Here is a 24,384-nt window from a genome sequence, read left to right as displayed (position 1 = left end):
ATAAATTGTTTTTGTCTTGAAACCCGTCGCTTTCCAGCACTACTGTTGCTGGAGTATTTGTTGATATCCTCCACCCGCACAAATAGTCGGTGATTTTAATATTTTAGATGTAGCTCCCTATAGAAGCTATTAAACGGCCCAAAATGACGTATGACGAGCGCAGTGACGGCAGCAGTTCAAGCGAAACGCCGGACACCTTTCCCCAAATGTTGTCCCAGAAACCGGGACAATCCCAACCGCCGGCAACAGCGATGCCCAAACATATTCCATTCCCGGACCACGCCACCACCTCCGAGTGGCTCAGTGAGCTGATCATGTGCGCCTTTACGATGGGTTCAGCAATAGTACAGTTCATAAATATCTACAGAACCAATTGGTGGCTTCCACAGGCTCATACAAGGCACATGGTGGTAGGGAGACTCCAAGAAGATTTGATGATTCCAGGATTAATAAAATATTCCAATTCTTTCAGAACATAGATCTAATTGATCCGTATCTGCGCTATTTATTGTTTATTCTTAACACCCGAAGACTGATATACTGCTTGCTGTTGATAAAAATAAGGAAATTTGACGAAAATACCCAAAATTGGATTCGTTTGGGAGTCAAATACGGATTTGGGGGGCTCGTGCAGATTGGATTAGGTTTCTGTGCGATGAAACTTTATCAACAACACTCCTACATATTGCTACTTTTCCTTTCGTATCCGTAAGCTTCATTATCGCAATTTTAAACCCATATTTAAGTTTTGTTCTCCTTGCAGGGTGATTATCTACTTGTTGATCTTTGGCTTCCAGCTGGAGCCCTTCTTGCGCACCAGATTCGAGCTACCAGGCGTTTATATCAATGACATGCCCGTTCACAGTTGCACCACCAATGCGGTGCATATAAGAGACGAGGTGGAAACACTACGACATGACTTCAATCGAAGATTCAAACAGCTTATCTTCACCTCTATGCTCAATGCCTACTACAGCGGCCTGGTTCCCTGTTGCCTGGCCGTGAACGTCCAGTACAATGTGATTAGGGCGGCCCAACACTGTTTAGGGGTTTGTCTAGGGGCGTTCAGTTTGTGTGCGGTGTTTCTGTATCCAGCCAAGTACTCTGACACACTGCACAGAGCCACCTTACATCTAGGGTGCTGGCAACGCATAGGAACAGTGCCAGTGCAGCTGATCGCAGCGGCCAATGCATCAACTTGGTCAAAGTATTCATCCTATGGCCACGGCACTGTGGTTAAGCACAACGGAGGGCTATATCGTAGTCATGGAGTGGTCACTGTGGCCACGCCGGGAAACACCAGCCATGCGAGGTTTTATGTAAGCAAAGGATGTTCTATACTCCCTTGAAAAAGGCTCATTTTAGGTTTATTGAATTTCAGAAACTTTTCCACAATCCCACTACTATCTACTCCACGCTGGCTATTCTTCAGGCGGCTGTCTTGCTGGTTGAAATTGGATCGCTTAGTGCCGAGAGCGTCGAATGGCATTTTGTGTTGTCCATTAGCTTCGTAGCCTTTACCAGCATGGGCGCATTCTTCAAGTTGGTGCGCGACTATCTGATCACCAAAGATTTGTACAAGGCGGAGTATGCGGTTGCTGCCGATCAACCATTTCGACTGAAAGAATGAAAGACGCGTTTATGTAACAAAAACGATAAGAAACCATGACTTTTATTCAACAGAAGATTTGCTTTTCTCATCATCCGTCGGACAAGAGACGGCAAAGACCCAGGAACTGCCCTGTTTATGGTCCCGCACCTGTATACCGTGCTGTTGCAGGAGTGTCCTTAGCTCGTCGCAAGCAGCCAGCAGCTGAGAGTTTTTCTTTTCGCCGGAGAATGCTTCCTGTCGCATTCGACCACGCACAGATAACACATCATCCACCAAGATAGACGGATCTATCCTATGTGTCGTGGATGGAACTTGTTCTTCCAGAGTCTCTTTTGGTGCCAGATCCGTTACACCAAAAGTAAGCATAGCTCTGTTGATAAAGTTCCCGGCTGCCATAAGAAGATCCATGCAGTATGCGGGCTCTTCTTGGGCATCCACCTTTTGATCATTGATGCATCGACTAATGCTGCTCATCTGGTCCAACATCACGCTAACGGCACGGGAAGTGTTGAAGTCGTCACGCATACAGTCGTCAAACTCCGTCATGGTATGCGACAATTGAGCCCGCAGGGCACCCTCATCCAGCAAATGGACTGGTTTGAGGAACTGAACGTAGGCGCTGAGATCCGCATGAAAATTTTTGAACTTTTGCAGTGTTTGGCGGGCAGTCTGCATTAGGTCGTCACTGTAATGCATGGCGTTCCGATAATTGCACAGGAGACAGGCCATCCGGAACTCGTCGGCCGTGTACTTCTTTAAAAGCTCTGTCACAGATATGGTGTTTTGCAGGGACTTCGACATCTTGCGCTGATCTCCGGCTATGTGCAGCTGGCCTGTATGCAGCCAGTAGTTCACCCATTGATCCGTTTTAAACCGCGCGCAACACTGCGCTTCCTCGTTTTCGTGATGGGGAAACTTCAGATCTAGCCCACCCGCATGAAAGTCCACGGTTCGTCCAAAAAAGAGGCCGGCAATAGCACTGCACTCAATGTGCCAGCCAGGTCGTCCCTCGCCGCCCCACGGCGCCTGCCAACTTGACTCCTTTTGGGTTTTTCGTGCCTTCCACAGGGCAAAATCCGCACTGTTTCGCTTTTCGTTACTAGACGTTTCCTCCTCAATGGTTACTTTCGCCAGCTTTCCGTACTCCTTGCTCTTGGACACGTCAAAGTAAACCGAATTGCTGCTTGTTATGTAGGCATAGTTATCGTCAATCAGCTCCTGAATGAACTGAATGATGGCCGGCATCGAGGTTGTCACGTGACTGCGTACATCGGGAGGCTTCACATTGAGGCGTAGCATATCCCTCCGGAACTCTGCTTCGTAGTCTCGTGCCATCTGAAGCCAGTCTTGGCCATCTAAACTGGCTCGCATTATGATCTTATCGTCCACGTCGGTGATGTTCATAGCGGTCACTAAATTGATTTTGAAGTAGTCTCGCAGAATGCGTTGCAGGATATCTACTTTTACATAGGTGCTCGCGTGACCCAGGTGGGTTGAATCGTACACGGTTGGCCCGCACGTATACCAGGTTGCCATGCGGGGATTTCGAAGTACCAGCGGTACTTTACGGCGCATCCCTGGGTTGTATATGCTGATTCCAACGGAGTGGCCCACGGGCTTACGCCAGTTAAACAAACTTTCCCGATTATGTCCATCATCGGCCAAATTTCGTCTGCAAATCGTGAGGCGGCCCCGGCGACCACCTCCAAAGGCCCTCACCACCTCCTTGCTAGGGCAAAAATTATCATTATAGTTATCATATGCGTATTCGATAAGGGGCATACTCACAGACTAAACATAGTCAATTAATTTTGCAAATTTAAAATAGGCAAGGAGGAACTGACGTCCTTATTTTTAAATTTTCCCAACATCTGATTAAGTAAACAAAGGTTGCCAGATTTAAGCTTTATTTTTTGTTTAGGGTGCAAGCACTGTACCCCCTAATGCCGAGGTTGCCACCTTGTTGTTAGCAAACGAAGCCGGCAGAATGCAGTGGCTTAAATTAAAGCTCTGTTTTATTTTTCTAATTTCCATTTCAATACGCTTTGCACTCGGCAATTCTGGACGCGATCCGAATGGATACATCACCTACTGTCCCTGCATGGGTAAATCTTGGCTTAAAACTTTCCTACAGAAATATAAGTCCTTTTCCCTTAACAGGACGCTTTGGTAACCAAGCCGACCACTTCCTTGGCTCATTGGCTTTTGCTAAGGCCCTAAATCGCACTCTGATCCTGCCCCCATGGGTTGAGTACCGCCAGGGTGAGCTACGCTCACGCCAAGTACCCTTTAACACCTACTTTGAGGTGAATCCGCTTCTGGAATACCACCGCGTACTGACAATGGCGGATTTTATGTGGCACTTGGCTGACGACGTTTGGCCAGAATCGGAGCGCGTATCCTTCTGTTATATGGAACGAAAGAGCCTGCAGGAGGAGAAGAACGATCCGGAAAAGCCGAATTGCCATGCTAAGGATGGTAATCCTTTCGGTCCTTTTTGGGACACATTCCACATCGACTTTGTGAAATCCGAGTTCTACGGACCGCTGCACTTTGATGTCCATCATAGTGCCGTGGCGGCCAAGTGGCAGGCCAAATATCCAGCCGAGACCTGGCCCGTCCTAGCTTTTACAGGAGCTCCAGCCAGTTTCCCTGTTCAATTGGAGAACTGTCCCCTGCAAAAGTATTTACAGTGGAACAGCCGCTACAGGGATGCGGCAAACGATTTTATCAAGGAGCAGTTGCCCCGAGGAGCCTTTTTGGGCATTCACCTTCGCAATGGAATCGATTGGGTGCGGGCATGTGAACATGTAAAGGACAGCCAACACCTCTTTGCCTCACCCCAGTGCTTGGGCTACAGAAACGAGCGGGGATCTCTCTACCCGGAGCTTTGCATGCCCTCCAAGGAGGCCATAGTCCGCCAGCTGAAGCGAGTCATTAAGAACGTGAGACAAACCCAACCGAACAATGAGATAAAATCGGTCTTCGTGGCCTCCGATTCAAACCACATGATTGGGGAGCTCACCTCAGCGCTCAGTCGTATGGGCATCAGTGTTCACAAGCTGCCGGAGGATGACCCATATCTGGATCTGGCTATTTTAGGGCAATCGAACCACTTTATCGGCAACTGCATATCGTCCTACTCCGCGTTCGTTAAACGAGAAAGAGATACGCATGGTTTCCCAACATACTTCTGGGGGTTTCCCAACGAAAAGGACCGACATCATCCAAAAGTGCACGAGGAATTGTAACAGCTTGAAGGATACCTTGGAGGATAATCCTAAATACTCATACTGGCTCTTGAATTCTTATTTTAGAACTTAACCTGCAAACATTCCTAATTCTTTTTATTGTGCCCGTGAGTCTTCTTAATCGAATGTTAATGAAGCCTTCGAACCTTGCATTTAGCGAGAAACCGTTTCATATTCGGGTATACTTAGAAATTTATTCAAGTTATCCACGCACTCCTGCAATATACTTTAGATTATAATTCCTTGGCCAGAAGATTGCGTTTGTTCAGTGTCGTTTTGGATGGGTTATGTGCCTAATGTACCAACTTCTGGTTGCGGGCGAGGTCCAGTTGCGCCGCCGAAACGTTTGTAAGGCCTTCCCGGACCGAGCTCAGGTTTTCCTTCCAGGCCTGCAGCAGATCGCGCAGCTGTTCCCACTGTGGCGCACCGAAGGTACGGTGCATGGTCGATGAAATGTGTACCTTGCGGTTGGCTTGGTCCAGACGGGCACGCACCAGCTTCGTTTTCAGAACCTCGATAACGAAGGGCTCAACCTCGTCCTCGGTGATTTGGAGCTCCTTTGTCAAGGTTTCGAAAGTCATCTCGGGACTGCTCTCCGCCAACTGCATGAACGTCAGCAGGCGCATTTTCTTCATGTTCTGCTCGTGGTTCAGACCCTGCGAATTCACGAACTCCTTGTGATCCTCGTAGAACTGGACGTATGACGGAAGCTTGTCCGAAACAAAAATGGACAACAGGTCGTGGATGAGGTCGCCCTCGAGGAACCGCACCGGTTTCAGCGACAGCAGGGGATCCAGCAGGAATGTATTGGGATCAGCGAGAGCAGTAACAATGCACTTCATGGCGTCCTCGCGAGCAACACAGGCATTGTCGGCGGTATAGGTTCCCAGGAGCTCAATCATTACTTTGGAGGATAGCTCCAAATTGGTGTCCTTGGTGACGTCGTGGAGAAGGCGGTACAATTTCTGCATCTGTTCCGAGGAGGGCGGGCAGTTGGCAAACTGAGACTTGAGCTGATCAACGCCAGTAAAGACCTCCAGAACCTGGTCGCACTGCTTGGCCACCTGCACCAGATGGTAGTAGACGTGGTAGCGCAAAGGTGAGGCAGTGTCCAAGTTGTTGAACAGACGCCACAGCGACTGGAGGCAGACCTTAGCCAGGGGTTGGTTGGGAGCCTTGGTCATCTTCTCGCAGTAGGCCAAAACAATGTTCTCTCCGCGGTCCAGAGGAATCTAAAATATATAAATAGTTAGATAAATTAGCTAATTACAGTTGTAATCGCATGATTACTCACCGTGATCATAATGGACACAATGCTGTTGAGGATGCCATCAATCTGCGAGGGTTCACCGTCTTTGAAGCAGACATCGCAGACGCCAATAATTTTGTGCAGGTCATCCTCGACGCCTTTATTGGACTTCTCAGATGAGATTTCGGCTCCCAACTTCTTGAAATACTTTCTCAGCTCTTGCACCTGTCGGAAAAATATGAAATATATTAGTTTTCGAACGCATTCGTAGTTTGTTTTGCACTCCACGGAAAAACATAACCTCAATTTCGCATGGCCCTCCCAATTTCATAGTTATAGTCCTCATTTCACTTTACCTGCTCGTCCAGGGACAGGTCTATGAAAACCGGATGCGAAGTCATAGTTTTGTTTAATGTTATTCCGCTTATTTAGTTAAATGCTGTTGAAAATAACACGCACACACGTCTTCGCCGCTATGACAGCTCAAAAGGAAAGAGTGCGGGGATGCCAACTTGGCGGTTTTCTAGCTAAAAAAATGTTTAAATTAATTTATAAAATCTAAAGCAATATTTATTAAATATATGCAAGAAACCAAAATAACATTGTAAATATTATTTAATTGTTTTTATGAATCGTAATTGCATACTATCCTTTTAAAAATATAGCTCGTAAAAAGCCAAATAACAGCAAGGATGGCAAGTCGTATTTCAACAGCAGTACAAGCCATCTGGCTGCTTTTCAGCTAGAATATAGCCGTTTTTTTAAATCCCAATTTTCATGATGGTCCTACTAATAAATTGTTCTTTTATAATATAGTTATCTTTTTATTGTATTTGGCCAGAGAAGCGGCTGCTGCCGCTCTTCCTTGTAATCGTGAAGGAAAATTATGAAATACCCGTGAGCGCCAAATCGAAAGGCTAAAGAGTGCCGGTCCAGGCATCTCAAGAAACAGTATCTAGTCAGTAACCGATCCCGTGATTACATCGGACCTGCGCCATGGCCTCTGAATTTGTGATAGGAGGGTTGGCCTCGGTGGGAGCCACCTTTTTCACAAATCCCATAGAGGTGGTCAAGACTCGTATCCAGCTGCAGGGTGAACTGGCGGCAAGAGGCACTTATGTGGAACCCTACAGGGGACTTTTCAATGGTCTGGTGACCGTCGGTAAAAACGAAGGATGGATGGCCCTTCAAAAGGGATTGGCTCCCGCCTTGTGCTTCCAGTTCATCATAAATTCCTGCCGGTAACTATTAAGTTTCACAACATACATACATCACAATCATAACAATGTTATTATCCACAGACTTAGCATTTATTCGGAGGCCAATGAACGGCGTTGGATACACACCAAGACCGGAGAGGTGTCCTACAGCTTGGGCCTCTTATGGGGCGCCATTGGAGGCGTTGTTGGAAGCTACTTCTCCAGCCCATTTTTCCTGGTACGAAATCCAGCTCATATAGACTGGCTGCCTGAAACTGTTACATAAACGACAGTTGCGTGCTCATCACATTTCGAAAGCCTTGCCAATGATAACATCATGTCTCTGGAAATTTCCTTAGTATTCATGTTCTTTATGCTGTTCTCTCTTCAGATCAAAACTCAGTTGCAGGCACAGGCTGCCAAGCAAATCGCTGTGGGCCACCAGCACACACACTCGTCGATGAGCGATGCGTTGCGGCAGATCTATGGCAAGAACGGAATCAGTGGCCTATGGCGAGGATCGATGGCAGCACTGCCACGGGCTGCCCTCGGATCGGGAGCTCAAATAGCCACGTTTGGGAAGGTCAAGGCGTTTCTGGTGCAAAAGGACTTAGTTGTCCAACCCACCTGTAACTCCTTCTGCGCTGGTTTAATAGCTGGTTCGGTCATGGCAGTGGCCATGACGCCTCCAGACGTGATAGCCACTAGGCTGTACAATCAGGGAGTAGACGCACAGGGTCGGGGCTTGCTGTACCGTGGTTGGACGGATTGTGCACTAAAAATTTTGCGAACAGAGGGCATGTACGGTCTGTACAAGGGTTTCTGGCCCAACTATCTGCGTATTGCGCCCCACTCGACCTTGGTGCTGCTCTTCTTTGACGAGTTGATCCTGCTCCGCAACAAGTTTGCGCCTCAGTCTTGAAAATTTGGTAGCCTATAATTTAAGTACAAAATCGTTTGACGTACTCCTTTGTTAGCTATTAGTAGTCAGAATTCCTAGATCCAGTTTCCTTATTTTATTATAGACGCTAATTGTGCCTTCGGATGCTAACTCAAGCTCAAATCCTGTAGTCAGTAATTGTGCAATATTTTGCGAAATAAACCTGTTAAATTGTTACGTTTTTTACACCTTAAACGCTTATTTGTTTGAACACAAACATGCTTCTTATCGGAGAAGTGGTAGTGGTTTAGTGATCGCTAGATTGCGAGGGAGTACGGACGCACTACGTAAGATCGGAATGGCCACCTCGGATTTCGTTTTGGGCGGTGTGGCTGCCATGGGTGCTGGTCTTTTCACCAATCCGGTGGAAGTGATCAAGACTCGCATTCAACTGCAGGGAGAACTGGCCGCCAAAGGATCACATGCTCAGCCTTATCGAAGTGTATTCCAGGCCTTTGTTACAGTGGCCAAAAATGATGGAATCATGGGCTTGCAGAAGGGTCTGGCACCAGCTTTATGCTTCCAATTTGTTATAAACTCTTTCAGGTGAGTTATGACTTTTGACCAGAGTATCTATAAAATATCTCTTCCCACTAGACTGAGCATTTATACGCATGCTTTGGAGCAAGGCTGGGTGCACAATAGCAAAAAGGAGATCTCGTTTTCTCGGGGACTTTTCTGGGGCGCCTTGGGCGGCGTTGTGGGGTCCTATGCCGCCAGTCCTTTCTTTATGGTAAGCATAGATTTACATAATCAACTTCCGTACTTGCTAGACGTTCGACAATGTCTCGCAAAGATTAGATAAGCGAGCTGTTCCTCACTGATAACTTGACACTCTGCCTTTCAAGATCAAGACCCAACTCCAGGCACAGGCCGCCAAGCAGATCGCCGTTGGTTATCAGCATCCGCACACCTCGATGAGCGATGCGATAAGACAGATATACCGGAGGAGCGGCGTTTTCGGACTCTGGCGCGGATCTATGGCCAATGTGGGCAGGGCAACGGTAGCATCCGCTGTTCAAATCGCCACCTTCGGACAGGCCAAATCAATGCTCAAGGACAGTGGTCTAGTTAGTCATCCCACCTTACTGTCCTTTTGCTCTGGGCTGACGGCTGGATCGTTTGTTTCCATTGCCATCACTCCGCTGGATGTGATCACAACCAGACTATATAATCAGGGATTGGACGCTCAAGGCAGGGGCCTTTACTACAGGGGATGGCTGGACTGTGTCCTTAAGATCCTTCGCTCGGAGGGATTGCACGGCTTTTACAAGGGTTTCTGGCCTATATATTTACGAAGTGCTCCCTACTCGACTCTGGTTCTATCCTTCTTCGACGAACTCATTTCGCTAAGAGAAAAGTATAATCTTCATTAGGAAATTATAAAAATAAAAATAAAATATTTGTTGAATGTTTTCATTTTCCTTTCTATTAGGAATCTCCTAAACGTATAGGCATCTATTAAATATAACAATTTTTAAACAGTAACAGTTTTTAAAATTCACATTAATGTTCGAAAAGTGTGACCCTCCTCTGGGACCTCTGACGTCAGTGGTCAGGTGAAAAATTTAATTCAAAATTAAATTAATTATGTTTTTGGTAAGTTACACTCTAACCAGCTCTTATAGATAGTGCATAGCTAGATTGACATAAACTCAACCTTTTCTCAGATTACATATATATGCACATATATCGCTTATCAGCTGAAATGTGTCGGCTCCAGTCATTACAAAACAGCAAACTAGATAGGCTGGACACCAAAATTTTCCCCTGCGTTGGAGCGCAATGCCGACCTCAGATTTCGTTTTGGGCGGCGTGGCTGCCATGATGGCGGGGATTTTTACCAACCCCATTGAGGTTGTCAAGACCCGGATGCAACTGCAAGGAGAGTTGGCCGCCAGAGGAACCCACGCCAAGCCCTACAAGAATGTATTCCAGGCCTTCGTAGCAGTGGTCAGGAACGATGGAGTCGCGGGCCTTCAAAAGGGTATAGCTCCCGCATTGTGTTTCCAGTTTGTGATAAACTCCTGCAGGTGTGTTCTCAAGTTCACAGTTTCTCTTTTTAATTATTGTTTGTGTAAAGATTGGGTATCTTCAAGGTTGCTTTGGACAATGGTTGGGTGAGCAAAAACAAAGAGGAGGTATCCTTTGTACGAGGCATGTTCTGGGGCGCTACGGGAGGCTCTGTGGGCGCTCTTTTGGCCAATCCATTCTTTTTGGTACGCTTGCGTAATCGGTCACAAGATATCGCCAGCTCTGATAACCACTCTCCCATTTCAGATGAAGGCCCAGCTTCAGGCCCAATCTGCTGGAAAGATCACTGTTGGTTATCAGCACCAACACACCTCGATGTTCGACGCTATAAGGAATATTTGTAAAGTCGGCGGAATTGCCGGACTCTGGCGAGGATCTTCGGCGAATCTGGTGAGGGCTTCAGTCGCCTCGTCAGTCCAGATGGCCACCTTTGGTTGGGTCAAGTCACCTCTGAGGAACATGGGTTTCAATCCTCTGGCTGTGTCATTCCTCTCGGGACTATCAGCCGGCTCATTATTGTCATGCGTCGTCACTCCACTGGATTTGATCACTATACGGCTGTACAATCAGGGTTTGGATGCCCAGGGAAAGGGGATTCTGTACAAGGGATGGTTCGACTGCGTCTTTAAGGTCATGAAAACTGAGGGAATATATGGATTTTATAAGGGCTTTGGACCCATATATGCGCGAAGTGCTCCACACTCGACTCTTATGCTTTTCTTTTTTGATCAATTGATCGCCGTAAGAACTAAAATCTCTCAGAAATAATAAAAATAAAAAATGCTGTTTATAACGCGTTATTGGAGGGTGGTATTTTTTGGGGCATCCTCATGAGAATTTGAAATAAGATAAAAGAACCGCTAAAACGCCAGTGTGACCGCTCCTCTGGCATTTCTTCCATTTCGAATTGCTGTCACACTCGCGCGCAGTCGTCAAAATCTGGAATTGTCCACCCACCTTTGCCTTGTTTTAGCTAAAATTTAGTTCATTTGATTAAAAATTTCCTGTTTATAATGGCCACTCAAGTCTCTCTGGTGCAACAGTGGTTCAACAGCTACAAAAACAATCTCGGCCAGTCGCTGCGCGACACTAGCAAGCCATGGACATCGGCATTTGAGAAAGTGGAGGAACGCACCGGCGTCGATAGGGTTAATGTGTTTCTCGGTGAGTTATAGTGTCCTGGATCCGGTCTACGTCATCACGTCCTGGCCACCCGAAACTCCCCTAAACGATGCCCAACCGCAAAAGGCTGCGTAACCCGCGATGCAGTGGAATTTTTCACATTTATAAATAGCAACCTGTTATATATAGCTATGCATGATCCATCCCATGCCTAGGGGGTTGAAGTCCCCGCCACCTGACCAATTTGGTGCTTAATCACACATCTTAAGTATTTAATCGCAATTAAATGCATTACTATTCGATTACTTGGCCCTCACTCACACCAAACTAAGAAAGTGAGCATGTGATGTGTGCATGTACGCTACGTATGCAGTACGCACGTCTCTTTGTTGGTGTGCGTTTGTTATCCACAAAAGTTTCATGTTTTGTGCTTTTCTTTGTTTACGTTACTGAAAAGTACATTTTTTTTCACTCACACGGTGAGCAATCGCTTTTTCACATTCCTTCCATTGATCTCCATAAATCGAACTTGAAAAGGTCAAAAGTTGACCGAGACCGAGACTTACAGACGTGGCGCTTGTTACACGTGGAGAAAATCGCGGCAGACAGGTAGTACGCCTGTATGTGTGAACTATAGTGCTTCCATCCACAAAACAACTCTCTAGAGTTCCAGATGTGGCTCTGGGAGTATATTATGCTAATCAGACAACGACAAACGGCGCGGCGCAACGTCAGGGTTCCCTTGGTTTACCTGGGCATAGGTGAGTGAGGCGGCGGTGGACATTGTTCCTCCCCCCATTCTTTTTGTTTTATTTGCCAAATTATTAGCCACAACATGGCATGACATCATTGATTCATAGTGCAAAAAACCCCCCGCTAATTGGTCGTAGATTCGTCTGGTCTGTTCATCCGAACGTGCAATTCAAAACTGGCCGGGATCAGAAGCAGGTCGAGACATCAACTGACAACAGCTAAGGGTTTATAAATAGCCAAACGGCATGGGGCGGTTCAAGAATCCCCGGGATCCTAGGAGGGGGCCCAACCAACAGGGTACAGGTACCACCTCGGTGGTCGCATATCCTTGGCATCCTTAAATAGATAGCTTAAATTCCAATTGCGCCGAACTTCTCGCTGAAACCCGTGCCCATTAGAACCGCTCCTGGCTAAGAACTAGCTGTAGCCAATAGGAAAGTCTGCCCCTAGGGCAAAAAGTAGTAAGTCTGCAGCCATGGCATCCGAGGGTATAGAAGCCCAAGTGGTCCGGTTATTCGTAGAGAACCCTGTCTTGCGATATGGTATTTCTATCAATTAATAGTTCCAACTAATAAGATCAATCAATGCTTACTAATAATTTCAGGTGCGGTCGGTTTATGCGCCCTATATCTAGTCTTTGGTTCTGGCGCACATCTGCTGTGCAACATTATCGGAGTGCTCTACCCAGCCTACATCTCCATCCATGCCATCGAGTCTAGCACAAAGCAGGACGACACAAAATGGTTGATCTACTGGGTCACTTTTGGCATCTTCACAATCATTGAGTACTTCTCCGGCCTCCTAACGGCAATAATTCCCTTTTACTGGCTGCTGAAGGTTGGTATATCTATTAATGATGCCTTAAATGTATTACAACTCTTTAATTATCCTTCCAGTGTGCTTTCCTCATCTGGTGCATGCTGCCCACTGAGCAGAACGGTTCCACCATCATCTACGCTAAACTTGTGCGTCCCTATTTCCTGAAGCACCACGAATGTAAGTTGTTCCATCCTTACAATGAATTAGTTTTAAAATTTGTATTCCATTTCCAGCGGTCGACAGGATCCTTAACGATGGCATAAACAAGGCCGCCGGCGTGCTCAAGCGCGACTAGAATCGTTTGGATGCGCCATCGCCGTCCCGCTGCTCGCTTCCCTATGCATTTGGATTTGGACAAGGGCTTGATCATCTCCTCACCTCGTATCGATTACGTTTTATAAATTTTAACTATGTATTCATCTTGTTGTTGATAAATGCACCACCAGTGGGAATCAAGAATCTGCTTGTTGAAAGTAAAACAGAAACGAACCTTTTATTAACAAAATCTATAATCAGGCGGTTGTTTCCGCCTTTTCTTCATTAGCCTCCGACTCGGCGGCTGTTCTTCGGTTCCGCCAGGCGGTCATGTAGGTGCGCGGGTGAATTGGTAGCAGACCGGCGATACCCAGCAGCTCTGCAGCCGGTGTGGACAGATGGGCACCTTTTCCTAGCCAAAAACGAATCCTCTCGGTATTTAGGGCCACCAGGCGCTCATTGTGATCATTTGGCAGGGGATCGTAGGAGCCAACCTGCTCAATCACAGGCTGGTGTTGGTTTTTGCGCCTCTAAAATTAAGAAAACCTTTTATTTATAAAATTCCTTCAATCATTTTTTAGAAAAACACAAACCTCCATGACGACAATGTGATAAAAGGGGCGGTTAGTGCATCCCAGCCGCACAAAGCGGATGATCTTGGCCGACTTAGCGTAGAAACGGCCAATGCCACTGGCTGGTGACAGAGACATGTTTATCTAACAAGCTTTTAATAAATAAAACCTTTCCGACAAAAAATTAAAGCCGAAAATGTGAATATTTTGTTATGTATAGTTTCCGCGTTTTGCAGCCCTGTTTTTAGGTCTTATGCAACACTTAAGGGCCGTTCCGATAGGTATCGTAAAAGAACCCGAAGCGGAGGTAACCCTAGCACGTCGCCATTTTGACCAAGAAGAAGACATACTCGTCGGGATACACGAACACTTACTTATTTTCAGTGGTGTCTGTGTCTGTGAATTATTGGAAAAAAGAGTGTTTTGTTTATAAATTTAATTGCAAAACTGCACATAGACGCGTCACACACGCATCGCACACACACACCCCAACCGAGTGTGTGTTATCAATGGATAAGGCAGCACGCCAACGCCAGGCCACAAAAGTGAATTTTTTCTAGCGAAGGAAAAAAATGGCGCCCGCAGCCAGAGCAAAACTTGACTTTCTTTTCGGTGTATAGTTCGTCTCGCCAAGTCTCGTTGCCGCAGTGCGCGATCCCCCCAGAAAAGTGTATTAGAACATCGCAGTGGCGAAGCAGAAAAAACTGAAAACAGAAAAGCGTGAAAAAATCGTCGGAAAGAGCACGAATCGAAACGAAAAACTACAAAAAATTGTTGTGCATTCTGCCTCGTACATGTACAGGCGCAAATTACGATTACCATTACCAATATTCCACTTACTACTACTAGAGGAGGCTAGTATTTTGTACGTGCTTTAGAATACATACATACACACCTACATATACCACAAGAAAGCGAGAAGTGCAATTACATTTGCGTTTGGAAATTTTGCGCTTTTTTCTCTTCCGCCTCCCCTCCGCCCATCCGTCCGCCCCGTCCCCCTCTCTCTCTCTCTCTCTATCTATCTCTTTCTATCTGCTTCCCCCCCTCCTGCACTGCACTGCACTCCTAAAATAAAATGTGCGCCGCCCAGAATCCGCCGCCCTTTGGCTATACCTGGGGCTTCGCTGACAACGGCAGCCGCACCGCCGAATCGGTTCTGGAGATATCGCCGAACATCAACTACACCGTCAGCGGGGAGTCGGTAAGTTGGCATTCAAATTAACCTGCATATTAGACCTATTGACTGCAAGTGCAAGCTGCTGGCTAAGATTCCGGGCCGTACCCCTCCTCCTCCGCCTGTTACTGTGTGTGTTGCTGTTGCTTTCCCACACCGAAAGGTGTTGTGCCACATACACACGCCATGGAATACACACGAACGCACACACGGCCGCTACAGTAGAGGTCATGACAGTAGCACCTGACAGTGAAACAATGTGTTGCATGCCCTAACATAGAAATGTAAACAAATGTTAGTAATCATGAGAATGATTAATAAAAGTTATTTCCCATTGAGAAAAATAAAATGTCATCACTCATTATGAATTAAGTGTATTAATTATATCCATTAGATTGCTTTAAATTTGGCCGCGACTGTAAATACATACATACAGACGATTTACTCGCTCGCTCACCAACACTCGCTGGTTTTGGACCCCACTGTGTATGTATACGGCCCGAGAGGCATTCACGTACGGTATACGTGGAAAAAGAAGAACGAATGTATGTATGTACATACATACATACGCTACAGCTACACTTTATGTAACTGCGTTGTCATGCGAATATGCGAATGGAGTGGCGAGTGTGTTAGAATTCTTTTACCATACATCCATACGGATTTTTTTCGTTTCCATTTCATTCGTAAACATTCATAATTTGGTATTTGTAAGCGGAATGCGTGTACATCTGTATGCGGAGAAATGCCGAAATAAACACACGCACCTGAGATATGCGATGCAATAAGTAAATAAATATTGAATACCAGCCCCCCTCCCCCTCACCACCCACCTAATTAGCTGGAAGGTCATGAATTTCTTAGCAGTCTGGCAGCTGGCAAAGGCTATCGACGCTAATCGATAATCTAATGATTATATATGTACATATGTATAAAACTAACCTAGTTTATGGCTATTAATAGTAATGGCTGCCTATGCACTTGTTTCTTGTTTCCCTATGGAAAGCAACAATTTTTGTTGTGCAATTGGTGTGTGTTGCATGTAAACTTGGAAGCCAGTCTTGGGCCGACGACGACAACCCTTTTTTGCGCGCACTTACACAGACACGAGGTCGGCGAATTCGCCGCACTTGTGCGCACCACCAATTCGCCGCGAGGTGCGTGCGTGTGTGTATGTATACGCACGCATACACACCAGCAAATGATTTGCTGGTGATGGTGTTGGTGTGAGTTGCGTTTTGCGTGCGTGTGTTTTGATTACTTTTGCGTTCCGTTTTGGCGCCCATCACACATACATGTATATATGTATACCAACCCCCTCCCTCTATACAGTCGAATGTCCAATTGCACACACTGAAGTATGAAAAAGGCGCGCATTTTGCCGACCACTCTCTGGCTCTCTCTCTCGCTCGCTCCCTTATTTGCAATGTTTATCATCTGTTGCCGCACCACTGGCTGCGCAGGTGTAACGAGCGCGCGCGGTTATCAATCAGAGCGCACCGCACCAACCAAAACAAAACAAAACACGAGCGAACGTGACGGAATTATGGAGCGAAACTTGAATCGCAGCTTGCACTAACCAGGAGTGACTGTACTAGCACCCACTAGGAATTAGTTAATCTTTATTTTTATTGATTTAGTAATATTGATCTCGTTCCAGATGCCCTACTTGTTGGCCACAGATGGATCACTGGCCGTGCAAAAGGATGTGAAAGGTGCCCTGGCAGCAGCCGGAAATAAAAATGTCGTCCGTCGCATGTTCGTTGTAAACGATCCTTCATTTCCGCCAGGGACTCAAAGGTGCGATCTTGTGATCTTCTGAAAGGTTTCATCTGTATCCTAACATCATCTATTAACAGAGTTATCACCACTGGAGGAGCCTCGACGGTGGTCAAGAAGCAGGACGCCAACCAGCAGGTCCTGAGCCTCGACAAAAACTGTAAGTGCCTCGATTCGAGTCCGGAATTCGTGTTGCACGCGTGTTTCTGTTTCTATCTTTGTGATTATCCATATAGTTTGGGTTTTTTTGTTAATCGATTGTTTTTCTCTTTCTACTCCTGTTTATTTAATTTAAATTTTATTTATTTGTGTTTTTCTACTTTTTTTTTTTATATTTAATTCTCGCTCGATCTCGCTCGCCCTTGAAAAATAATGATATCGAACCCGAAACCGAACCACAAAATCCCGCGATCCCAACCATCTCCTCCTCAACAACAACAACAACTACAACAAAATAAACCCCTTCACTGTGTTCGTGTGTTATTCGTACTGCTATTGCACCCAAAAATCACCGAATCCATCATATAACTTGCACCGCCATGCATCACATCACTGCACCATGCCACCATAACACCACAACACCTTCATCCATCACCACTGGCGGGCGGCGGGCGCGGGCTGATCGATAAAATCACAACCGAACAACCATCAAAACTTGGAAATTGGAACCACCAAATAGATCTTCTGGTTGATCAGGCCACGGCAGCAGCAGCTGCAGCCGCGGCGGCTGGAGATCCCACAGCCCATCATCAGTTGGCCAATGGGAGTATCGTCGATGCCAAGACCGGACAAACGGTGCTGACGGCCGGCTCGGCGGCCAAGTCGCACTTCAGCTCGATCGGAGCACTGCACCTCACGCAGGAGGAGTGCAACGAGATCCTGATCAAGCGCGCTATCGCCGCTGGCCACCATCAGACGCACACGATCACAACTGCCGACGGAGCGCATCATCATGCCGCGTCCGGCGGGACACCAAGTAAGCATCTCAAATCTGTGTTTGTTACTCCCTCCCACTCCAGTCCTCCTTGTATCCTCCTGCACTCACCGATAAACCTGAAACGAAGTAATTCCACTGAACACTATCCGGCATATACAACAATATTGGCACTTACTCGGTTCCGGTTGCTTTGACTGACTGACCCGGTTGCGTGGCGTTTCAGCTATAGTCTTAGATAGTTTCGTTGGCCTAACTTTGTTTTAGTTTTGATGACTAACCCAACCATCGGCTAATATTATTTATTTGCACTTTGAGTTTTATTGTATATTTGATTTTATTCCTTTTGTTTCTTCTCTTTATTTCTTTCTTTTACTTTTTTCGTTTGAATTCCATTTGGTTTCTGTTCCGTTGGCGGTGCAACAACTCTCTTAGGTGACATACTTCCTGGTATTTCAGTTCAAGTACAGAAAGTAATCCAAGGGCTCGAGGAGAACGAGGACTCACAGGGCGACGCACCCAACTTGAAGTTGGAGCCAGGCACATTAGAGTTGTCCCCCAAGACCGAAATACAGGAATCAATGCATTTCAGCGAAGTAAGTTTCAGTAAAACATCTTAAATATTGTAAAAAATAATCATATTTCTTATTTTTATAGACGGACGCCACCATTAAGAAGGAACGCCCGTACAGTTGCGACGAGTGCGGCAAGTCCTTTCTGCTCAAGCATCACTTGACGACCCACGCACGCGTACACACAGGTGGTTGTTCTTGTTCCTGCCATATTAGTCATCCCCAGCGAACGGGTCTAATCCATATTGTGTTCTTTTTTGAAAATCCCAGGTGAACGCCCCCATATCTGCACCCATTGCGGCAAGAGCTTCGCCCACAAGCACTGCCTTAATACACATCTGTTGCTGCATTCGACGGAGCGACCGTATCAGTGCCAGGAGTGCAAGAAAAGCTTCACCCTCAAGCACCACCTGCTGACTCACTCGCGCGTCCATAGCCGCGAGCGACCATTCGTCTGTCAGGAGTGCGGACGTGCCTTTCCCTTGAAGCGACACCTGGTTACGCACAGCAAGTTCCACGCCGGTGAACGACCCTACGTGTGCGAGGAATGCGGTGAGAGCTTTGCCCAGGAGAACCACCTGATTATGCACTCGCGGTAGGTTGAGGATTTATGAAGTCGTTCCTGGACTGAGTTCTTTTTTGGCCCTTAGCTTTCATGGTTCTTTGAATCCATTCGTTTGCGCCGAGTGCGGAGCCTCGTTTCCACGCAAGTTCCAGCTGGTTAATCACGGACGCATCCACGGCAAGATTCCCCACTCGTGCACAGTGTGCGGCAAGGAATTTTTACAAAAGCGAACGCTAGTTTCCCACATGAGGTAATCACTTAAGACTATGCTCTCATTGGGACATGTACTAATCCAATTTCTGTCTTGCCATTAGGCGGGTACACACTGGCGAGCAGGCTCATCCCTGCGTCAGCTGCGGCGAGGGCTTCCTCACCAAGGCCGAGCTACACCAGCACGTGAGGACGGCGCACAACGGCGTGAATCCCAACACGAGCAGTGCCACCATCATCGCCAATCAACAGGTATTTTGTCTTTGCATTCGCTCTCGTCCATCGGACAGTCATTGACTAATTCAAGTATTACTCATTCAAGCAGCTGCAACAGCCTCACCACCATCCTGGCCAGCCGACGCATCCGCAGACCATAACAGTGGTCAGCAATCCGGCCAATTCCACGCTCCTGACGGTCTCCACCACGGATGCCAACGGCGTGGCTCGGCCGCAGTTTGTATGCCGGTGAGTTGCCAGTCGAAAAATCTAATAAAGATATCTATTAACTTTGAGGTCTAATTATAGCGAGTGCGGCAGCGCCTTTAACAGCCGGGAAGCGTTGGCACTTCACTTGCGCCTCCATACCGGCGATAAGAGTCTGATGACCGATCTGTGCGCCCTGACAGCCGCGCTGCCTGGCCACTTTTTGAGCACGGCCAGCCTGAATCCGGGCACAGTGGTCACGGCCAATCCGAACCTGGTGGGCCAGAGCCCAGTGCCCGTACAGATCATATCCTCCACCGGGCAGGTGATGTCGCAGACCACGCTGGTGCAGGCCGCCAACTCGACCCATCCGCAAGCGGTGGTCACCGCAGTGCCGACCATGCCGGTCCACGGCCAACAGCAGCATCTGCAGCACGTGCAACAGCAACAACAACAGCAACAGCAGCAGCATGTGGTGTCTGTGGCGCCGGCCAACAAACCCAAGTCGCACTTCTGCGCCAGCTGCGGCAAGGGATTCGCCGCCAAGCACGGACTCATGCAGCATAATCGCCGGCATCCGAACGGTGGCTGTACCGTCCGCACCCACGTCTGTGAGTGCGGCAAGGCGTTCTTCCAGAAGAACCACCTGATGCTGCATCAGCGCCAGCACTTGGAGACGAAGCCAGCCATATCGCAGCAACAGGTATGCTAGACTCCAGATCCTGGTTCCGATCCAGTCCCAGTCCAGTGCCTCTCCGATAACCCAGATAACCTGATACATATATCCCGATCGCTCCGTTCCGCTCTTAAAAAATGCTTTGATTAAACACACAACCTAGTTAGCGTCTAAGTCTAATTCTAGTTGGGAGTAAGTTAGGCCGACCTAACCCTAACCTAAATGTAAAATACGAACTCTAAGCACCTAAGCAATGTTATCGATTCAACAATAAACGATTCTTATTGGCATCCCCAATCGGCCGATGTGGTTTAAGCCTAATCTTAAGTTAAATGTCTCTCGACCCACTCGTCTCTCTGTTTCTCGTCTATCTGTCCCCTATACCTATATATACATTTATTTTTATGTCACTGAACCAATGAAATCGAATCTAAAACATAATCGCATTACCTTTTCCAATACTTTGCAGCTTGTTGTACCAACTACTTCTTACTAAGAACAAAAAAAAAAATTAAGAAAAAAGATAAAACCATAAAAAACTAATCAAACAAACAAAAAAGAAACCAACTCGAGCGATATCCATTCGCACAAGCACACGCCTTCAAGTCGCAAGTCACATCGCTGGTCCCGATTCGATCTGATCTGATCAGGTGGAATGGGATCTGATTTGATCTGATCTGATAGGGGTGTACTGGTGGGTCTGTCCATGTCCGCCTCCTGACGACAGGAAGTAAATATATTTCTCTCTCACCAGACAAACTAAAAAAAGAAACAAGTATATAAATATATATAAATCGAAAGAAATCCATAACTCTGCAATGAATATAAATCGTATCCGTATCCGTATCCGTATCCATTCAAAAGGCTTCAGTTTAAGCGTTTAGGTGTGTATGAAATATCCAAATTATCGCTAATTGTCTTTAAATGTCTCCTTCTTATATAATCAATCGATGATTGTGATTATGTATGTTGTCTTTTGTTGCTGCTGTTATTGTTGTTATTTGTTGTTATTGTCGTATGCCTTGAGATTATAACCTCCTGCCTGTGACTGTCCTCCCGTCCTGACCTGTCCTGACCTGTTTCCTGTTTATGTTTTGTACACGCTTCCTTTCATCCTCAAAAAACATCCTGCTTGTTGCTGCCTGAGCCTAATACTTAGTTTAGTTTAATTAGTTACTGTTCCACGCTAGGCTGTGTTACAAACATTTATTTGACTTGCCCCACTATTGCAGGAACAGCAGGCGGATGCCAGCGACGGCCAGCAGCAGCCGGTTCAAGTACAGATCTTGTCCGATGGCCAGATACACGGCAAGGTCATCAAGTACGAGGTCTGTCGCAACGCCTTACCGGAGGACCAGCAGCAGGGGGACTAAGCGAAACCAATTGTATATAGTGATCGTCCAGCCGACATCATCGCACTTGGACACAGACAGGCAGATCAGATCAGATCAGAAGAACCGAAGTATCCTTGGAGTGGGACGTTTCCCTTTAATTGTAATAGTTTTAGTTAGGCTTAGGCTAGCGTTTAAGTAATTGCATTGTACACATAATAGTTAACTAGCGTTACATACATGCATACACTTACAACTATGTATACACCATATACATATATATACACCCATATATATATATATATATGCTATATATACGTCCGTGCCACCTGTACGGACTTAGATGTAAACGATTATCTGTTAATTTTTGCGATGCGTTGGTCGCATCTAAAACAACAACCTGTATGAGTTGCAAGTTTTAAAGTGTTACGTTCAATTGGTTTTACGCATTACACGACTTTTAATACCACAAACCACATACACATATATATATAAATATATATATATGACTAGATGAGGGACATAATTATGTATAGGCCCCCTAAACGGATAATTCTAGAAGACACTAGGCAAGCGTTGCACTTGATATACGTAACCAGTAGCTCCAGTCCGGACTTGGGCGTGGGTGGGCGGTGCGTGGGCATGCCACATTTTGTTTGTACATATAGAGGAGTCTGCAGCAGCCAACGCCAGCCATGAGCCATGATCAGAACTGGTCCGATCCGAGTCCGGGCCTGGAGTGGAGTAGGTGCCTGGCACAGTAACTACATAGCTAACAGATACATAACAAGAAACAAAAACTAGGCAGTTCAAGATACTTTTTTTTTTCTGGACCACAATTAGGAGCAGCTACCAGAAGAGATATACCCCAGACACGATACCCCAAAACCGACATCATCCGACAATGCACGCTTGGCGACGAATATCACACTGTAAAAAATAACAATTAAGTCTTAGGAATGCGTTAAAACCAGACAGAAAATAATTGGTAATTATTATAATCGGATAAATAAACAAAAACAAAAAAAAAAAAAAAAAAACAAACAATAAATATTGAACCTACACTAAGCATATATTTTAATATGTAAGCCTTAAAGAAATACAAATGGAAAAATATGAATTATAATAAACGACAGAAGCGTGTAATTGCAATAATTGCTAAAATGTTCCGTATCTTTAAATACTTTTTTTAGTTTTTAGTTTTCAAGGAATTTTTTGCAAGGTCTTGGTAGGTGTTATCATAACTTCCGTATTAAACGATCATGCAATGTACAAGCCGAGTGATAAGAACCATATTGCATATAATGTATAGAGGTTAGGGGGTTATATTTAAGGTTGATCGGACCTTTGGATTGTAAACTTTCCTTCTATCTTGTTTAAAAGGTGATTAACTAATTGCTTTCTCGCTGTGTACTCAACAAGGGTCTACTGGGACTTTCATTTGTCAAAAAATGAATGAATAACTTATTTATAGATTTGCTGATTAAAAAACAAACACAAATATGTTGCCATATTGATTGTGACTCAACTGTATTGCATTTCTTTAGCATTCTTTAGGAAAATATTTAGAGTTTACTACGAGTACAAAAGATACAAAGTATCTTATGCAAATTATGGAGAATGCCAAGGCAAGGCGAGCTAGATAAGATATAACCAAAATGTTGTTTAATGGTTTTTACTAAGCACCGATATTAGCCTTGCTTTTAGAGCTTTTTTTTTGAAGTATTTCATATGGGAACTAGAGACTAGATAGGTTGGGTTATAGCTCTGTACCGGATAGGCCTAGGCACGTCACTGGTCGTAGTCATTACAATTCATTGACCAGCCTGGCGTTTAATTGTTTTTAATATTTTTCAGTTAAGAGTGTATAATATATTCGGCAAGCTATGTACGTGACTGGGCCGCCATGCCCATATGGGCATCTGTCGAGCGCTGTTGACTCAGTTGGCCGATTTGGCCAACTCGTAAGAGAATGTCGTTGTTCCAAGCCTGCCCTAAAAGTGCATTGTGTAATGCTTTTTTTTCGGATATCTCGACTTTTCGGCCAGATGCCAAATAAGGGCTGACATGGTCGCGTTACCTTGATGTGCTGTGCATTTCGGTTTATTGTTAAATTAAAATTAATTGAACTTGAGGCTGTGCCGAAAACTTGCGCATAAATTTCGAGAACGCCTCTGTTGCCGACGCCATCCCAGAATTCAATTTCAATTCCAAGGAAAACGTTGTGAGATGTCATCATCTTACTACTGGCTGATGAGATCTGTGGAACCCGAACCCCATCTCTCTCTCTCGCTAATTACACCCAGCAGTCCACCATGGTACAGCCATCGGCCCAGTTCCCAATTGGCATTTGATCTGAATTGCAACATGTTCCAGATCCCAGAATGCATGTATGGGTAGGTATGTAGGTATTCCCATCTCTGCTGTCGTGAATTGCTAAGCAGGCTTCACTGTGGCCGCTTTTATTTTCCACTTTAATTTTGCATTTGTGCCTTACTTCTATTTGTGTGATTTTATTTTTTTGTGTACCCGGCCAGCAAACAAGTTTTGATTGCTTTTGGCTTCGCATGAAAATGGGCTTTCGGTTGCTTTATCGTTCGTCGCTCATACGCCGTGTATGACGTCAGGTTGTGAATTAAGTAAGAATTCGGATTGTTTTTTTTGATAGCTTAAACTCACCAGCTAGCTACATAGCTAGCTTGGATATTTGACAGACGAGACTTATGAAGGTCGAATTAGTGAAAGACCTCCAATGGGGCTATACTTTCCAAGTGCAATTGCATAGATCAATGGATCTATTGCTAGAGCCATTCCCACATTTGGTCATATCCACTTTTCACCCACCAAAGGCCGTTATAAATCAATTGGGCCATTGAGTTCAGTATTATTGCGAATAAATCTTGATCCCAAT

The 24,384-nt window shown here is 45.8% G+C and overlaps 10 protein-coding genes across 22 annotated transcripts; 7 read left to right on the top strand and 3 right to left on the bottom strand.

The window, feature by feature from the left end:
• The first annotated feature begins 33 nt into the window (after positions 1–33).
• Positions 34–1,685, top strand: LOC108119284 (transmembrane protein 39A). Its single transcript, XM_017232430.3, has 4 exons — positions 34–410; positions 473–708; positions 764–1,319; positions 1,382–1,685. Exons 1-4 carry the CDS (start codon positions 144–146, stop codon positions 1,628–1,630), a joined length of 1,308 nt encoding a protein of 435 aa, XP_017087919.2. The 5' UTR covers positions 34–143; the 3' UTR covers positions 1,631–1,685.
• Positions 1,639–3,551, bottom strand: CysRS-m (cysteine--tRNA ligase-like protein, mitochondrial). Of its 2 annotated transcripts, none has more exons than XM_017232429.3 (2): positions 3,401–3,551; positions 1,639–3,341 (listed from the first exon to the last, which is right to left on the bottom strand). In XM_017232429.3, exons 1-2 carry the CDS (start codon positions 3,409–3,411, stop codon positions 1,673–1,675), a joined length of 1,680 nt encoding a protein of 559 aa, XP_017087918.2. In that variant the 5' UTR covers positions 3,412–3,551; the 3' UTR covers positions 1,639–1,672. The 2 variants fall into 2 exon arrangements, with proteins under 2 accessions (XP_017087918.2, XP_070135171.1); XM_070279070.1 differs by having other exon boundaries at positions 1,639–3,337; positions 3,401–3,516.
• Positions 3,552–3,562: 11 nt separating this feature from the next.
• O-fut1 (O-fucosyltransferase 1) lies at positions 3,563–5,574 on the top strand. The gene is made up of 2 exons (XM_017232431.3): positions 3,563–3,717; positions 3,773–5,574. The coding sequence occupies exons 1-2, from the start codon at positions 3,600–3,602 to the stop codon at positions 4,861–4,863; spliced, it is 1,209 nt and encodes a 402-aa protein (XP_017087920.2). The 5' UTR covers positions 3,563–3,599; the 3' UTR covers positions 4,864–5,574.
• eIF3m (eukaryotic translation initiation factor 3 subunit m) lies at positions 5,031–6,625 on the bottom strand. Its single transcript, XM_017232432.3, has 3 exons — positions 6,469–6,625; positions 6,158–6,337; positions 5,031–6,095 (listed from the first exon to the last, which is right to left on the bottom strand). Exons 1-3 carry the CDS (start codon positions 6,511–6,513, stop codon positions 5,157–5,159), a joined length of 1,164 nt encoding a protein of 387 aa, XP_017087921.1. The 5' UTR covers positions 6,514–6,625; the 3' UTR covers positions 5,031–5,156.
• Positions 6,626–6,897: 272 nt separating this feature from the next.
• LOC108119301 (solute carrier family 25 member 35) lies at positions 6,898–8,446 on the top strand. Its single transcript, XM_017232453.3, has 3 exons — positions 6,898–7,353; positions 7,414–7,549; positions 7,703–8,446. Exons 1-3 carry the CDS (start codon positions 7,109–7,111, stop codon positions 8,231–8,233), a joined length of 912 nt encoding a protein of 303 aa, XP_017087942.1. The 5' UTR covers positions 6,898–7,108; the 3' UTR covers positions 8,234–8,446.
• A 71-nt stretch (positions 8,447–8,517) lies between these two features.
• Positions 8,518–9,627, top strand: LOC108119302 (solute carrier family 25 member 35-like). The gene is made up of 3 exons (XM_017232454.3): positions 8,518–8,797; positions 8,849–8,984; positions 9,100–9,627. The coding sequence occupies exons 1-3, from the start codon at positions 8,550–8,552 to the stop codon at positions 9,625–9,627; spliced, it is 912 nt and encodes a 303-aa protein (XP_017087943.2). The 5' UTR covers positions 8,518–8,549.
• Positions 9,628–9,724: 97 nt separating this feature from the next.
• On the top strand, positions 9,725–11,085 carry LOC108119303 (solute carrier family 25 member 35-like). Its single transcript, XM_017232456.3, has 4 exons — positions 9,725–9,850; positions 9,922–10,284; positions 10,335–10,470; positions 10,532–11,085. The coding sequence occupies exons 2-4, from the start codon at positions 10,037–10,039 to the stop codon at positions 11,051–11,053; spliced, it is 906 nt and encodes a 301-aa protein (XP_017087945.2). The 5' UTR covers positions 9,725–9,850; positions 9,922–10,036; the 3' UTR covers positions 11,054–11,085.
• Positions 11,086–11,185: 100 nt separating this feature from the next.
• ReepB (Receptor expression enhancing protein B) lies at positions 11,186–13,464 on the top strand. 2 transcript variants are annotated; one of them, XM_017232416.3, is made up of 4 exons: positions 11,186–11,449; positions 12,765–12,997; positions 13,057–13,156; positions 13,213–13,464. In XM_017232416.3, exons 1-4 carry the CDS (start codon positions 11,299–11,301, stop codon positions 13,272–13,274), a joined length of 546 nt encoding a protein of 181 aa, XP_017087905.1. In that variant the 5' UTR covers positions 11,186–11,298; the 3' UTR covers positions 13,275–13,464. The 2 variants fall into 2 exon arrangements, with proteins under 2 accessions (XP_017087905.1, XP_017087906.1); XM_017232417.3 differs by lacking the exon at positions 11,186–11,449 and adding an exon at positions 11,977–12,168.
• Positions 13,444–14,059, bottom strand: mRpS16 (mitochondrial ribosomal protein S16). Its single transcript, XM_017232418.3, has 2 exons — positions 13,828–14,059; positions 13,444–13,764 (listed from the first exon to the last, which is right to left on the bottom strand). Exons 1-2 carry the CDS (start codon positions 13,942–13,944, stop codon positions 13,492–13,494), a joined length of 390 nt encoding a protein of 129 aa, XP_017087907.2. The 5' UTR covers positions 13,945–14,059; the 3' UTR covers positions 13,444–13,491.
• Positions 14,060–14,134: 75 nt separating this feature from the next.
• Positions 14,135–22,628, top strand: cg (zinc finger transcription protein combgap). 11 transcript variants are annotated; one of them, XR_006246065.2, is made up of 13 exons: positions 14,136–15,010; positions 16,644–16,783; positions 16,843–16,922; positions 17,442–17,738; positions 18,156–18,292; positions 18,354–18,456; positions 18,539–18,863; positions 18,919–19,083; positions 19,148–19,295; positions 19,369–19,508; positions 19,569–20,169; positions 20,612–21,026; positions 21,375–21,512. XR_006246065.2 is itself a non-coding variant. In XM_017232402.3 (12 exons), exons 1-12 carry the CDS (start codon positions 14,885–14,887, stop codon positions 21,513–21,515), a joined length of 2,424 nt encoding a protein of 807 aa, XP_017087891.2. In that variant the 5' UTR covers positions 14,135–14,884; the 3' UTR covers positions 21,516–22,628. The 11 variants fall into 11 exon arrangements, 10 of the variants coding, with proteins under 10 accessions (XP_017087891.2, XP_017087889.2, XP_070135169.1 ...); XM_017232402.3 differs by lacking the exon at positions 20,612–21,026 and having other exon boundaries at positions 14,135–15,010; positions 18,354–18,459; positions 19,351–19,508; positions 21,375–22,628; XM_017232400.3 differs by lacking the exon at positions 20,612–21,026 and having other exon boundaries at positions 14,135–15,010; positions 18,132–18,292; positions 18,354–18,459; positions 19,351–19,508; positions 21,375–22,628.
• The last annotated feature ends 1,756 nt before the right edge of the window (positions 22,629–24,384 follow it).

This window comes from Drosophila bipectinata, chromosome 2R, assembly GCF_030179905.1.
Source record: "Drosophila bipectinata strain 14024-0381.07 chromosome 2R, DbipHiC1v2, whole genome shotgun sequence".
NCBI lineage: Eukaryota > Metazoa > Arthropoda > Insecta > Diptera > Drosophilidae > Drosophila > Drosophila bipectinata.
This window is presented reverse-complemented; position numbering and strand designations above follow the sequence as displayed.

Bases quoted from the DNA above. Each gene is read 5' to 3' on its own strand.
- LOC108119284 (XM_017232430.3), top strand. From the start codon at position 144: ATGACGTATGACGAGCGCAGTGACGGCAGCAGTTCAAGCGAAACGCCG. The intron at 411-472 runs GTAGGGAGACTC...CAATTCTTTCAG, and splicing joins CTCATACAAGGCACATGGTG to AACATAGATCTAATTGATCC. The intron at 1,320-1,381 runs GTAAGCAAAGGA...ATTGAATTTCAG, and splicing joins CCAGCCATGCGAGGTTTTAT to AAACTTTTCCACAATCCCAC.
- O-fut1 (XM_017232431.3), top strand. From the start codon at position 3,600: ATGCAGTGGCTTAAATTAAAGCTCTGTTTTATTTTTCTAATTTCCATT. The intron at 3,718-3,772 runs GTAAATCTTGGC...TTCCCTTAACAG, and splicing joins CACCTACTGTCCCTGCATGG to GACGCTTTGGTAACCAAGCC.
- eIF3m (XM_017232432.3), bottom strand. From the start codon at position 6,513: ATGACTTCGCATCCGGTTTTCATAGACCTGTCCCTGGACGAGCAG. The intron at 6,338-6,468 runs GTAAAGTGAAAT...TTTTTCCGACAG, and splicing joins ACCTGTCCCTGGACGAGCAG to GTGCAAGAGCTGAGAAAGTA. The intron at 6,096-6,157 runs GTGAGTAATCAT...TATATATTTTAG, and splicing joins TTGTGTCCATTATGATCACG to ATTCCTCTGGACCGCGGAGA.
- LOC108119301 (XM_017232453.3), top strand. From the start codon at position 7,109: ATGGCCTCTGAATTTGTGATAGGAGGGTTGGCCTCGGTGGGAGCCACC. The intron at 7,354-7,413 runs GTAACTATTAAG...TATTATCCACAG, and splicing joins TTCATCATAAATTCCTGCCG to ACTTAGCATTTATTCGGAGG. The intron at 7,550-7,702 runs GTACGAAATCCA...TTCTCTCTTCAG, and splicing joins TCTCCAGCCCATTTTTCCTG to ATCAAAACTCAGTTGCAGGC.
- LOC108119302 (XM_017232454.3), top strand. From the start codon at position 8,550: ATGGCCACCTCGGATTTCGTTTTGGGCGGTGTGGCTGCCATGGGTGCT. The intron at 8,798-8,848 runs GTGAGTTATGAC...TCTTCCCACTAG, and splicing joins TTTGTTATAAACTCTTTCAG to ACTGAGCATTTATACGCATG. The intron at 8,985-9,099 runs GTAAGCATAGAT...CTGCCTTTCAAG, and splicing joins CCGCCAGTCCTTTCTTTATG to ATCAAGACCCAACTCCAGGC.
- LOC108119303 (XM_017232456.3), top strand. From the start codon at position 10,037: ATGCCGACCTCAGATTTCGTTTTGGGCGGCGTGGCTGCCATGATGGCG. The intron at 10,285-10,334 runs GTGTGTTCTCAA...GTTTGTGTAAAG, and splicing joins TTTGTGATAAACTCCTGCAG to ATTGGGTATCTTCAAGGTTG. The intron at 10,471-10,531 runs GTACGCTTGCGT...CTCCCATTTCAG, and splicing joins TGGCCAATCCATTCTTTTTG to ATGAAGGCCCAGCTTCAGGC.
- ReepB (XM_017232416.3), top strand. From the start codon at position 11,299: ATGGCCACTCAAGTCTCTCTGGTGCAACAGTGGTTCAACAGCTACAAA. The intron at 11,450-12,764 runs GTGAGTTATAGT...TAATAATTTCAG, and splicing joins TAGGGTTAATGTGTTTCTCG to GTGCGGTCGGTTTATGCGCC. The intron at 12,998-13,056 runs GTTGGTATATCT...TTATCCTTCCAG, and splicing joins CCTTTTACTGGCTGCTGAAG to TGTGCTTTCCTCATCTGGTG.
- mRpS16 (XM_017232418.3), bottom strand. From the start codon at position 13,944: ATGTCTCTGTCACCAGCCAGTGGCATTGGCCGTTTCTACGCTAAGTCG. The intron at 13,765-13,827 runs GTTTGTGTTTTT...TCTTAATTTTAG, and splicing joins ATCACATTGTCGTCATGGAG to AGGCGCAAAAACCAACACCA.
- cg (XM_070279068.1), top strand. From the start codon at position 14,885: ATGTGCGCCGCCCAGAATCCGCCGCCCTTTGGCTATACCTGGGGCTTC. The intron at 16,923-17,441 runs GTAAGTGCCTCG...ACCACCAAATAG, and splicing joins CCTGAGCCTCGACAAAAACT to ATCTTCTGGTTGATCAGGCC. The intron at 19,084-19,147 runs GTAATCACTTAA...TCTTGCCATTAG, and splicing joins ACGCTAGTTTCCCACATGAG to GCGGGTACACACTGGCGAGC.